The 13,801-nt window shown below is 48.3% G+C and overlaps 1 protein-coding gene and 1 long non-coding RNA gene across 8 annotated transcripts in view; one reads left to right on the top strand and one right to left on the bottom strand.

Moving 5' to 3' along the window:
• Window positions 1-13,801, top strand: part of LOC6900857 (titin-like) — a 125,617-nt gene that overhangs the window by 62,530 nt on the left and 49,286 nt on the right. For 6 of the 7 annotated variants that reach the window (XM_033385485.1, XM_033385484.1, XM_033385483.1 and 3 more), the window contains 5 exons: window positions 2,421-7,751; window positions 7,910-9,154; window positions 9,597-9,664; window positions 9,761-10,064; window positions 10,385-10,459. In XM_033385485.1, coding sequence (XP_033241376.1) covers window positions 2,421-7,751; window positions 7,910-9,154; window positions 9,597-9,664; window positions 9,761-10,064; window positions 10,385-10,459 — 7,023 coding nt within the window. Of the gene's footprint in view, window positions 1-2,420; window positions 7,752-7,909; window positions 9,155-9,596; window positions 9,665-9,760; window positions 10,065-10,384; window positions 10,460-11,416; window positions 11,522-11,592; window positions 12,684-13,222; window positions 13,284-13,459; window positions 13,771-13,801 lie in introns of those variants that run through there. The other variant, XM_033385486.1, reaches the window with a different exon arrangement.
• LOC117185185 (uncharacterized) lies at window positions 220-1,221 on the bottom strand. Its single transcript, XR_004470766.1, has 2 exons — window positions 1,001-1,221; window positions 220-867 (listed from the first exon to the last, which is right to left on the bottom strand). It is a non-coding gene; the product is annotated as an uncharacterized lncRNA (long non-coding RNA).

Below are 13,801 nucleotides of genomic sequence, written 5' to 3'. Positions count from 1 at the left end.
AAATGAATTTAATTAGATTAATCAGTTACGGCTGTTCACTCATCGAGCCACGGCGGGACCTCTAGACCTCTTCAGACGTGAATCATGTCTTGCCCCCATGTAGTTTTCCCTCAGATATATTTAGCTGCCAGGCCCAAAGATGCTTTCTTGCTTCCAAGGAATGATGCTCCTCCTGCCCTGTTCGATGCTGCAAAAGAAATCTCACGTTAGCTCGGTTCAAGATGCGCTTTCAGATAGGACTCTTCACGATCAAGACTCTTACCAAATGAAAAACCCAAACGTACGATCCTCCTACGAACTTGTATCCCCAGACAGTCCTTTCAAATATGTTTATATCCGTGTGTATCCTCACATCGAATGTTGATGATGATGATGATGATGATGATGATAATGATTTATGTATTGTTTATATTTTAATTTAAAATTTATTTATTTTTGTAGTGATGTTGCATGAGATTTTATAATTCATTTTTTATTACCGCTTCTACTGTTTTCTTTACTAATTTTGTTTTCCATCTTGTTCTGTCAATCACACACTCTCAATCATCAATCATTTGTTGTAAATGAATTCCAAAAATGTGTCCAAAATAGAGAGAGAAAAATCGATGATTATTTGCCGCTTGTGAGCTTTACTAAAAAATTAATCATAAAAACTCATGCGACTCTTTTTGTTTTTAAGTACCGATACGATTTCCGATATGTAATTGTTTTATTTATGTTTATCATTTATCGATTACTCTCGATTTACCGATGCCGATAGACACACAGTACTATCTATCCACTGTCCACTATCCACATTATTTTCTTTGTTTTTTAATTGTATTTTTTATCATGTATTTAATACTTAAAAACCAAAACCGATCGCGTCTATAAATAAATTCAAGCAAAATGCATTAATTTGAAAGAAAAACTTTGTTTTTGATAACTCCTGCTCCCTGCCACCACTGCCACACACACACACTGCCACACTGCCACAATGCCACACTGCTACTGTTGCTACCGTTGCTACTGTTGCTGTTGCCACCGCTGTTGCATGCCTGCCATCAATCAGCCAATCATCCGAACGAAAACACAGGTAAAAATCGCACAGGTAATTGGTTTTTTTTTTTTTTCGCAGAGGAGACACTCTGCTCCATTTTGTCGGTCAGAACATTGCCCGTTTGTTGTCTAAAACGGAATGAGAATCGAGATCTCGTATGGATCTGTGCAGTGCGCTGCTGCTGCTGCTGCTACTGCTGCTGCTACTGCTGCTGCTGCTGCGCTCGCTCTGAAAATACCGCGCAGGCAGCAACAGGCAGACACACCCCGCCCATAAATCTGTCTATGGCCGCTCTATAGAGGCAGCCGGAGCCCCACCTGGTGACGTAGCCGCCACTAATCAGATATCTATTTTTGGAGGCAACAACACATTCCGAATTGTTTGCTCTCAATTGTACTTGCCACACAGAGGCCACACATCCATATGGCAGCCATTTAATGATCGTCGTAATGATGATGACTCGCAGAGGCAATTCGTTTTGCCACGACAATGTGCCACAGAGACAGATATAGGATTTAGGTGCAGGCTAATGCAATTTTAATCATTGTACGTCCACGTTTAGGACCGCTGCTGCTCCGTCATGCCCGATTAATGAATCATAGCACCCATAGATAAACCATAATGTCACCTCTCAAGCGAAGAGACTGTGACTATGTGACTATGTGACTGACTGTTTCATACTATTTTTATCAATGCCAATTAGCTAAAATATGTATTCCGAAGAGACTTAGACATGACCTAGAGGTCCCTCTAGGCCCACAATCCCATACACTCAGAGAAAAAGCCACACAAATGAAAATTTCGGTTTTTTTCAGAGTGAAATCAAAGAAAAATTCACTTTGATTGAAACATAAATGTATGCCAATTTTTAATAAATATAAAACACTTTAAAGTAAATAAATTTGTGGGGAAATAACTCTTTAAATATGAAATATATTCAGAAAATACTTCCATTCTAATCGTAAAATTGAATGGAAAATACTTTCTTTTTTTCGGTGCAAATCTTTTTGTATAATCGATTCTCAGGGCTTTCTTCTCTGAGTGTATTATGGACTGATATTCAGGGTCATCGAATCAGAGGCTGCGGAGGAGTGGGCGAGTAGGCCCCACCCACTGCCTGGTTTTCGGTTTCATCTGCTCTGCCCTGCTCCTCTGTCCGCAAATCCACTAAAAATATATATATACTATTTATGCGTGTTTCAAGTTCATTGTTTTGCATATGATTTTGATTTATTTATACATATATGTATATTTGATTATTTCTGTGTAGTCGAAGGTAAGTGGAAGAAAGTGGCCCCGCCGCTCGTTTTGGTCTCGAACTCTGGTTGTCCTTATGGAGAGATTCCTTTTATTAAAGATCCCCTTTCCACGCTTCGTTTAGAACGACGAATCTCGGCCTTTCAATTGCGCACAATTGATTCCGCCGAAGATGAGTCCTCGTCCTCCGGCCGGGAGGATGCACCAGACTCGCCCCTGCAGCCAGGACAACAGCTGCAGCCGGGGGGCCAGCAACAGCAGCAGTTTGGCCAGTATCTGGGGGTCAATGGTCATGAGGGAAGGTCGCGCACAAAGAAGCCGAAGGTGAGGAGCAAGTCCCTGCAGCCTGCCACAAAGGTGATACCCTGGCGCAAGTCCTCGCGTCCGAATCGTGGACGTTCGCTGGACAAGGGCGTTTTCCTGCCCGGCTTCAAGCCGGAGCCCGTCAAGTCCTGGACTGAGGAGACCATCAGCCTGAAGGCCACACCCATTGAGAAGAAGAAGCCCACTCCGAAGCTGGAGGCGGCCACAGTGGTCCTCAAGTCGATCAAAACAGAGCGGGATCGGGGCATCATGAGTCTGGGCGCCACTCTGGAGCAGATCATTGCCGGCAAGACAGAAAAGGAGGCGGTGCCCTGGATCACGATGCGCGAGAAGCTCAAGCAAGTGGAGAGCGTGTCGGAGCAGCTGAACAAGTTCGACATCGACGAGGTCTATCTGCGTCCCCTCGAAGGAGCCATCGAGACGGAGGAGCCACTGCCGCAGCAGGCGCAGGTGGCACAGGAGCAGCGCACCAAGGAGATCCAGCGGCTGAAGAGCATGGAGAGCGTGGAGATTATGGAGATGACGGATCAGATCGACAAGCTGATCACCCAGCAGCAGAACAACAAGGACCTCATACCCTGGAAGGAGATGCGGCAGCAGCTGAAGAGCGTGCAGCGTGTGACCAAGCAGATCGACAAGTTCAAGATCGAGGAAGTGGAACTGAAGCACTTGCAGGCACAGCAGGCCATCGCTGAGGAGGTTCTCCTCACCATCGATGAGAGCTCCAAGGGCTCCATCTCGAAGATGGTCCAGCGCGCGGACCTCCAGCGGTACGAGGAGGACCAGTCGGGCCTCTACAAGCAGCAGTTCATCACCACCGAAGACGTCAACATCATGCACGTCTCCGAGCGGGAGAAGCTGGAGGCCCAGCGTCTGATCCGCGAGCAGCAGGCCGTCAACTGGCGGCAGCAGCAACAGCAGCGGCCCCAGCTGCAGCCCCTCACCTCCGTGGAGGACACCATTTCGCAGGCGAGCGACCGCCAGAGACTCGTCCAGCAGCAGAGCCTCATCGAGGAGGCCCAGCGACAGCAGTTCGTGCAGATCGAGGACTCGCAGATGATGAGCCTCGAGCAGTACGAGCACCAGAAGATCGTCAATCAGCGAACGCAGCAGGAGGCCTTCGACTGGCGCCAGCCACGGGAGCCCCAGAAGTTCATTCAAGTGGAGGACTCCTCGCTCATGCATTTGCAGGAGCGTCAGGATACCCAGGAGCAGCAGTTGCTGCAACAGCAGCCCGTCCTCTGGGACCGTGGCAAGAAGAGGCCGGAACAGGCCCAGCCCCAGCCCCAGGCACCCGTCCAAGAACAGCAGCAGCAGCTGGTGGAGAAGCCAAAGACCTACGAGGAAATGCACGACGTGCTGCAGGAGCCTCTGCCAGTGGCACAGCCACAGCAGCAGCCCGTGCTGTGGGAACGCGGCAAGAAGCAAAAGCCTGCCGCCCAGACCTACGAGGAGCTGCATGACGTGCTGCAGGAGCCCCTGCCCGTGCAACAGCAACAGCCCGAGCCGGTTCCAGTCCTATGGGAACGCGGCAAGAAGAAGGTCCTACAGGAACAGGTGACCACCACTCAGGAGGTGCTGCAACAGACCTCTCAAGTGATCGAGCAGCAGACCTCCCAAGTGGTCGAACAGCAGACCACCCAGGTCCTGCAGCAGCAACAGATCGTGGAGGAGACCAAAAAGACAGCCGTCCGCCGCGTGATTCCCCCCCGGGAACCCGAGCAGAAGGTGGAGCAGGTACAGCTGAAGCCCACGCCCAGATCCCGCCCCAAACAAGCGGAGAAGGCGGAGGACTTCCAGTTGAAGCCCCTGAAGACCACCAGACCCGTGCAGCAGCTGGTGGAGCAGCAGCCGGCCCAAAGGGGCTACGAAGAGGCCACGGATGAGCTGCCCGAAGAAGAGCCTGTGCCCCAAGTGGAGGCACAGCCCCAGCCTGTGCTGTGGGAACGCGGCAAGAAACAGAAGCCTCAACAGACAGCGGAGCAGGAGGTACCCAAGACTCTAGAGGTGGCAGTCGACACTCTGGAGGAGGAAAAGGTCGTCCCCGTAGAGCCGCAACCGCAGCCTGTGCTGTGGGAGCGTGGCAAGAAAAAGCCAGCCACAAAGGCGGAAGTTGTCGAGGAAGCAGCTCCCAAAGCGCTCGAAGTGGCAGTGGATACCCTGGAGGAGGAGGAGCAGAAGATTCAACCTCAACCCCAGCCCCAGCTCTGGGAGCGCGGCAAGAAAAAGAAGCCCCTGCCCAAGCCCCAAGAAGTTGTCGAGGAAAAGCTGGAAGAAGCACCAGTCCAGACCTACGAAGAGGCTGTCGACGTCCTGCCCGAAGAACCCATCGTGGAGGAGACGCCACAGCCTGTTTTGTGGCAGCGTGGCAAGAAGAAGCCCAAGGCTGCACCCAAGCCCGAACCAGAAGAGCCCGTGGAAGAAGAGCAGCACCCCGATGAGGTCGATGCGCAAATCGAGAAGGTCCTTGTGGAAGAGGAGGTGGAAGTGGTCCAGGAAAGGCGCAAGATCAGGAAGATCAAGAAGCCCAAGGCCACGGAAGAGGTTCAGGAAGAGATTGTGGAGGAAATTCCTGAGGAAGAAGTCCCCGAAGAGGTTGTCGAGATCCTGGAAGAACAGGAGGATATCGTAGAAGAAAAGAAAAAGGTCAAAAAGATCAAGAAACCAAAGAAAATTGTTGAAAAGACTGAAGAGGAGGTTCCTGAAGAGGAGGTTCCCGAAGAAGAGACTGTCGCAGAACTCGAAGAGATCGTGGAAGAGCCTGAAGAGATCGTGGAAGAGCCTGAAAAGATCGTGGACGAACAGGAAGAGATCTTGGAGGTCCAAGAAGAAGTTGTCGAAGAAAAACGTAAGGTGAAAAAGGTCAAGAAACCGAAAAAGACTGTAGAAACGATCGAGATCACAGAAGAACAGCCCGAAGAAGAGGCACCTGAAGAAGAAGAAGTCGTAGAAGAGCCAGCAGAGATCGTGGAAGAAAAGAAAAAGGTGAAAAAGGTCAAGAAACCCAAGAGCAAGGTAACCGTAGAACAAGAAGCCGAAGAAGAACAACCCGCAGAAGAGGTTGAAGAACCAGAAGTGGAAGAACCCATCGCTGAAGAACCTCTTCCCGTAGAAGAACCCAAAAAAGTGAAACCCAAGCCCCAACAGGTGGTAGAACAGGTTGAAAAGGTGGAGCTGAAGCGGACGCCCCGGAAGCAACAGCCTCTTCCCGAAAAGGAGCAGGTGGAGGAGGTGTCCTTGAAGCCATTGAAAAAGACTGCTGTTGTCTCGCAAGAGACACCACAACCAGAGGAGATCGAAACGGAGGAGGTCATCACCACCGAGGAGCAAATTGTGGATGTAACCAAGAAGCGGTTGAAGAAAAAGAAGCCCAAGCCAAAGACAGCCACAGAAGAGGTCTCAGAAGAGCCGGAAGAGGAACCTCTGGAAGAGCTCGAGGAAGAGGAACTGCAGCCCCAGGAAGAGGAGCAACAGCCAGAGGAAGAGGTGCAGCAGCCCATCCCAGAAGAGGAGCAGCCTGTACAACCAAAGGCAGCACCAAAACCGAAGCCACAGAAGCAGGAAATCATCGAAAAGGTGGAAGAAGTGGCTCTCAAGCGTGTCTCGCGACCAAAGAAAACGCTGCCGGAGGAAGCCACCATCGAGGAGGTGCGTCTCAAGCCCACCACCAGGAAGTCCATCAAGCCCGAGGAAGTGAAACTCGAAGAAGTGGACCTGCAGCACGTGGAAAAGGTCGAGGAAGAGCTCATCCAAGAGGAGAAGCGCAAGACCAAAAGGGTCAAGAAGCCCAAGCACGAGGATCTGCCGGATATTCCCGATGCAGAGCCCACCCAGCTGGAGGAAGCGGAGCACTTGGACCTCGAGAAGGAGCCCAAGATCGAGGAGGAGCAGCCCCAAGTGCCATGGAAGCGAGGCGAAAAGAAGAAGCCAGTGGAGGAGGTGCTTGAGGAGAAGCAATGGCCCAAGGGCAAGCGGCATCTGCTTCCCGCCGAGCAGCCCGAGGAAGTGCAGCTCAAGCCCATACCCGCGAAGCCAGCGGAGGCGCCACAGCAGCCCGAAAAGGCCATTCCCGGGCCCCAGCTGGTGCCCCAAGAGAAGCCCGAAAGCGAAGAGGAAGAACTGGAACTGGAACCCCTCAAAGTGCCCGAGGACTCTGCCCCCAAGGTCAAGAAGGAAAAGAAAAGGAAGCCCAAGCTAAAGAAGGCCACGCCCTCGGTGGATGAGGTCTCCGAGGAGACGGCCGAGCCCTTTGCCGAGCCCATTGCCGAGGAAGATGAGGTCGACGAGGTCCTTCCCGTCGACGATGACAAAGTGGTGGCCGTCTCTGAGGATGTCCTGCCCGAGGAGGAGGTCATTCCCTCCGAGGAGAGCCCCGCCGAGGCGAAGCAAAAGGCCCAAAAGAAGCGCACAAAGCGCCTGAAACAGGCCTCCGTCGAGGGACAGCCGCAACTCCTCGAAGCAGCCATTGCGGAAATCGAAAAGGTGGACGAAGTGTTCCAAGAGATCTCACAAAAAACCATCACCTTGCTGAAAAAGACTGAAGATACGCGACCGCAGTTCATCACCACGGAACAGCTGATCGAACTGGACGTGGAGGATGTCCGTCGCGATCTCGAGATGAAGGTCACCTCGAACATCATCAAGAAGGAGAAGCGTAGGGTCGTTCTGGACGACAGTCAACCGCTGCCGGAGCTGGAGCTCATCACACAGAAGCGCATCCAGGAGGGCATCGATCGCGTGGCCGACGAAGAGCTCATCGAGGATCAGCAGCTCACACAGAACCAGCAGGAGACCACCACTTCGGAGGTGATCGGACAGGAGAGGAAGCTCGTGAAGAAAAAGAAGAAGGAGATCAAGCCGCCGCGCATCACAGAGAAGCTGCGACCCCGCCAATGCGTCCCCGAAGAGCCCACAGTGCTGGAGTGCAAGGTGGAGGGAGTGCCCTTCCCCGAAATCAATTGGTACTTCAATGACATACTGCTCTTTGCCTCGGAGAAGTACGAGATCACGGTGGTGGAGCAGGTGGCGCAGCTGAAGATCGCCAAGGTCACGCCCAGCGATGTGGGTGTCTACACGTGTGAGGCCAAGAACGAGGCAGGAGTGGCCACAAGTCGTACCAACATTATTCTCGGTGAGTTTCGCATTAGTTTTAGCACATCCTTTAGTTACATTCCAGCCCCAGTCCATGGTCCTGTCCACAAGCCCCCTTTGTATATAATCCTCCCCAACGATATCCCCTACAAACACACACAAAATATTTATTATCTGGAAAACCCACTTCCCATTTAGAAAAAGAACAAGGCGTCGCGCCACAGTTTACGAAACCCCTAAAGATCGAGTTCACCGAAGAGAAACAGCCCGAGAGGCTGAAGGTCACGGTGACCTGTCAGGTGGCCGGAAAGCCCCATCCCCAGGTCAAATGGTATCGCGGCATCGAGGAGGTTCTGCCCAGCGAAACCGTCCAAATGTTCCACGACGAGCAGACGGGCGATGTGGCCCTGGAGGTGTTTAACCCGCCGCCGAATGAGGCCATCACGTACTCGGTGCAGGCACAAAACCAGTTTGGACGTGCCATTGGCAATGCCAACATCATGAGTCGCCTGGATGAGGCGCAGCAGGAGCCCAAGGAGATCCTAAAGCCCCCCACAGTCACTCCACTGAACGCCGTCGTGGTGCCCACGGGAGGCACCCTTCGCTTCGAGGTCCAGTACGATGGTCTGCCCCGACCGGAGATCAAGTGGATGCGCAATGGCCGGGAGATCGTGGAGAACGAGGAGATCATTGTGGAGACCACGGAGACGACCACCGTCATCAGGGTGATCAATATGACGCGCAAGCGAACGGGCAAATACGAAGTTTGGGCCAAGAACAAGGTCGGGGAGGCCAAGTCGTCGGGTTCGGTGGTTGTGTCCGACTCGAAACCCGATCAGCAGATCCAGCCGCCACGTTTCGTGCAGCCCCTGGAGCCCAAGTACTTTGGGGAGCATGAGGTGGCCATTCTGGAGGCCGTCGTGGAGTCGGAGCCGCTGTCCTCCTTCCAATGGTTCGTCCACAACGAGCCCATCAAGAGCTCCAACGAGTGCCGCATCGTTAGCCAGGCCAACAAGTCCACTCTGTTGATTGAGGACTTCCAGCGGAAGTTCATTGGACCCTTTACCTGTCGAGCGGAGAATGTGGGTGGCTCGGTGACGTCCACGGCGACTGTCAATCTTCTGGAGGCCCTGCCCCAGGAGGAGGCAGTGGAATTTGAATCGCCACGCTTCACCGAGGAGCTCGCGCAGCCCGTCGAGGTGATGGACGGTGAGGCGTTGCTGCTGCAGTGCCGGGTGCGAGGGAAGCCCACACCCAAGGTGGAATGGTATCACAACGAGGAGAAGATTGCCGAGACAAAGGAAACTACGATATCGCAGGACTTGCAAGGCAATTGCCAGCTGCAGATTACCGAAGTGTTCCCCGAGAACGAGGGCCAGTACAAGGCCGTGGCCAGCAATAAGATTGGCAAGACAGTGACCAAGACAAACGTTAAAATTCAAGGTACTTTTGAGCATCATCATCATCTAAGCGTTCGTTCTATAACCAGATGAGAGTACTAGTACTAGAAAGTAGTGAAAGTAGTGAAAGTAGATGCTGCACTGTCTCTACAGATACGCGCACACACACACACACACACACTACAATGCATCCCCCAAAAACCCCCCAAAAAAAAAAGATACTTAGATACTTATAGGTGTTTTTCTCTCCCAATAATCACTCTCCTCTCCTCCTGCATGTGATGTTTTTCTCTCTCTCTCTCTCTCTCTCTCTCTCTATTTTCTCAACTGGGAAACCGCCTCCCATTTTCTTTTGTAAATAATTCTTCCACGTTTCTTCGTTTCCTTGTTTCCTTGTTTCCCCGTTTCCTCGTTTTCCTCGTTTCTGTTTTGCGTTCGGAAAATTCCTTGTGGATAATGCTCTTTCGACTGTATGTATCTTTTAGCATTTGAATATATCCCCGATTCTGAAATCACTGGACTCACAGGATCTGAGGAGGATCTACTTGATAGAGTAAGAACCGACGACAGACTGAGAGAGTGTTCTCCGTTTCAGACCCCAACAAAATTTTCTGTATATCTGTATCTGTATCTGTATCTGTATCTGTAGACCCTCTCAATCGACGAACAAGCACCGAAAATCATTAAAAAACTACCTGAGAAAATCGAACCCAAAGAGGGCGAACAGCCAAAGCTGGAGGTGAAGGTCATTGGACGACCCAAGCCCAAGGTCAAATGGCTGCGCGACGATGAGCAAATCTTTGCCTCCGAGGAATATCAAATTGAGAATTTCGACGACGGCACATCGGTGCTGGTGATCAATAATGTGTATCCCGATGATTGGGGCACCATTAGTTTTGAGGCGTACAATCCATTGGGCGTGGCAGTGACAACGGCTCTGTTTTCCGTCGAAGGTACTATCTATAGAGGTTCTATCTATGGGATATACAATACATATGTATATGCTCTGTATTTTTATGGAATTTTGTTAGTTAAAATTCTTTTACAGGTTCTGGCAGCAGCAAAAATCCTTACCCCCAATCCTCCCCGTTATTTTTTCCCCCAAAAATATCCCCCAAAAAGATACACATTTTATTGAGGCACACACAACACACAACTCGATTTTAGTCTAAGATAAAATGTATCTCTTGCAGGCGAAAAGTATCTATTTGTGCGTGTGCATATATTTAATAATTTTACCGTATCTGTATCTCATATATATGTAAAATCAAAGGCATCGTTGGATCCAAGGATTATCGCAAACCGGAATGGGTCACACAGATGGAGGAAATGCAGGTGGCACTCAAAGGTATGTATCCTTCTCTTTTTCAGCCGCTCTCTCTATCTCTCTCTCTCTCTTTTGTTCCACTGTTATGTGTATATGTGTTTTCTTAATCTTTCGTGTTTATCCAAACAAAAACACACCAAACAACAACAAATTCCTGTCCTTTGTCTGTAATTTTGTCTTAAAACCACAAAAAACAACAACAACAACAAAAACAATAAATTCACCAACAAATATTCTTGTCCAATGTCTTCTATCTCGTCTGTCTTCTATATCTGTCTCTATCTATTGTATTTGTCCCAATGTACAGTGTTGCCACACACAGACACACTCGCACAGAGATATCTGTGGCTCCTACAGCTGTAAGGCTTGTCCCCCTAAAACCCCCCCCCCCCCCCCCCACCTGACACCCACCTGAAACCCACCTGAAACCCCATCTGAACTTTTAAAATTAGTAAACGCCTATTTTTTTTTGTTTTGATCTTAGTATAATCTATCTTTTCGTATATACCAAAATGTATCTCTTACAGTATTACACAGTATTACAGTATCTGTAGTATCTGTGTATCTTTCATCTGCAAGTAATACATTATACATCGTATAATTGGTTCCATGTTCCTGTTCCATTTTATTCAAAATTTATACCAACAAAAAAAAAACAAAAAACCAAAAAACTAACCCCGTAAAATATATCCAAAAAGTGTTCTATCTGAAACCAAAGAAATTCGTATAACATTCCCCTTCAGAACGCTGCTTGCACTCTTCACTTTTTCTGTAGATCTTGTTGCATGCCACTCACGTGTTTTGTGTTCTATATATATATATTGTTGAAGTCATTGAAACATGAAACTTAAATGTAAGTACACTAGCACCGAAAGATACAATCAGCCATTCCACTGCATAGATCGCACTGCTTCTTAGATACTATCTGTAGTTCTCTAATCCATAGATGTATGCCATCTCTTATGTCTCGCTTTTTAGCTGCTAAATGCTCGCCATCGCTACTAAACGAAATGCGCGACAGCCGCTGTGTCCTGGGGGAAACGGCAAAGTTTCGCATACAATATGCAGGCAATCCGCAGCCAGGTATAGTATGAGACGACCAGAGAGCGAGTGAGAGATCCACAGGGGCGCTGACAGTCACTCTCTCTCGATAGATATTCAATGGCATTTCAACAATGTACAGCTTAGGGCCTCCGAAAAGTATCGCATGGTAGTGGAGGAGCACGAGGCGACGTTAGAGATCATGAAAGTCACTCAAGAGGATTGCGGCTACTACAGTTGCAAGCTCATCAATGAGATCGGCATGACAATGACGCGGGCCAAGTTCGAGGTATCGTCCACATCCAACGTTGAAGAAGAGCTCGTTGCGACCAAAAGGGTCATCAAGAAGAAGGCTGGCGGCAAGAAGACCTCCTCAATGGTCAAGAGAACGGGGGCTTCTTCTGCGATGCAGAAGACCGAGATACGCATAGTTCCTGCGGCCACAGCGACCATGAATGTCTACAAAGTGAAACAACCTGTCTCTATACTCGTAGAGAAGAGTGAGGTTTCCGAGGTGATGCAGGTCAAAGATCGAAAGATTGCAGATGCGGAGATTCGCAGAAGTCAAGTCATAGAAGAGTCCGAAGAAGAAATCGAAGAAGAGATCGAAGAAGTGGAAGAAGTCAAGGAGGAAATCAAAGAGGAAATAAAAGAAGAAATCAAAGAAGAAAAGTCTGCCACAGAAGAAATCAAATACACATCCAGTAAAACGATTGAACTGAAAAAAACCGTCGAGCTGATACGTACGAAAATCACCCAAAAGACCATCAGCATCGAGGATATACATGTGATATCGCAGCACGAAGAGGTCCAGTGGCTGCTCGAGTCCGTTGAGGCCGTATCCTTTGGTGCCTCGGGCGAGGCAGCCCTCCGAGATCTGGCCACCATCGGCCTCCTCCTGCGCTACGGCTGCACTCACTACGAGATCACGTACATGTACGAGCAGAATATCTTTGTTTCCCTGAAGAAACCCGAGTCTCAGGCAGCTCTAGTGCAGCTGGTCGAGCGCGAAGGACACGAGGAGTTGATCACCCAAATCCTCAGTGAATCTTCCAACGAGGATGAGACCATACTGGCCGCCACCGTCGGCTTCAAGGCCTTTATACGTATGATACAGACATACGAGATCACGATCGAGATTGTCATACGAAAGTTTGTTAGGGAGGATTTCATATCGCAGGACTGGAAGATATGCGGAAAGGAGGTTTGAAATTCTGTTTATCGTTTGTCGTTTCTCGTTTTTTTTTTTTTTGTTGGAAAGAAAATATCTATTTTAAATTTCATGTCTGTGTTTGAATTGGGTTTAAAGAAGAGATATTAATTAGGAGCAGAGCTTGCACACAACCCTCGACACTTTTAGGGTTTTCGAAAGAAAAAAAAAAAAAAAATTCAATTATTTTAATACAAAGATACAATTGATGTTGTTTTGCTCAAGAAATACTCCTTTTTTAGTCTATTTTTAATTTATAATTAAATCTAGTATAATTTATGGTTTTTTTTTCGATAAGACTCTTGTCTTCCTCTTTCTCTCCCAACGGATTTACGAGACTATTTTTTCCCCCCCTCTAAGCTTTTTCTAAAGATACAAGATCGGATGTACTAGGCTTTCGTTATGGGTTTTTTTGTGTCTGAGTGTTTTTTGCGAGCTCTGATTCGTTCAGATAAATGATTGACGTATTCACATTTTTTTTTTTCATCAATTTTTTTTTGTATACTTTTGGTTGTGTGAAATCGAAAATCTAGAGAATAGTAGAGACATCGCAAATAATTGAAAGTCACGAGGCTATAACGCATGTCAAAATCGGTGAGTATTGGCCGCAAAAGCTTCTGGTAGATAAAACGCGATAAGAAAATGTAAATTTATTTATCTTTCTTTTTTTACTTTTTAACATGTCAAATCTGCTTTGTAAACAAAAAATACTTACCTTTGCGTGCACCACATGACTCCCATGAATCCCACAATAAATAACCCTCGTGCAGAGGAAACTTTTATTGAGGAACGAACGATAATCGTTGAAGAAGGTTTGAACATAAACACAGATGATCTGTAAAACAAACAAACAAAAAAAAAAAACCACAAAATATATATAACGAAATCCTACCACCAGTAACGATGTATACCACCAACCAACCACGATCCCACCATATGAACTACAGTCTCAAAAATATTAATATTTATGACATTGAAAAACAAAATAATTTACAAAAATATAACAATTAAAAAAAAAGAGAAACAAACCAAAAAAATCATGTGTATATTCTAAAGAGTATTCCAAAGAGTCTAAAAAAAATAAAAACAGTAGTATGCCCCATTAACAGCTA

The sequence above is a fragment of the Drosophila pseudoobscura genome, chromosome X (genome assembly GCF_009870125.1).
Source record: "Drosophila pseudoobscura strain MV-25-SWS-2005 chromosome X, UCI_Dpse_MV25, whole genome shotgun sequence".
Classification (NCBI taxonomy): Eukaryota; Metazoa; Arthropoda; class Insecta; order Diptera; family Drosophilidae; genus Drosophila; species Drosophila pseudoobscura.
The sequence above is the reverse complement of the archived record's forward strand: the minus strand, read 5'-3'. Positions and strand labels throughout refer to the sequence as shown.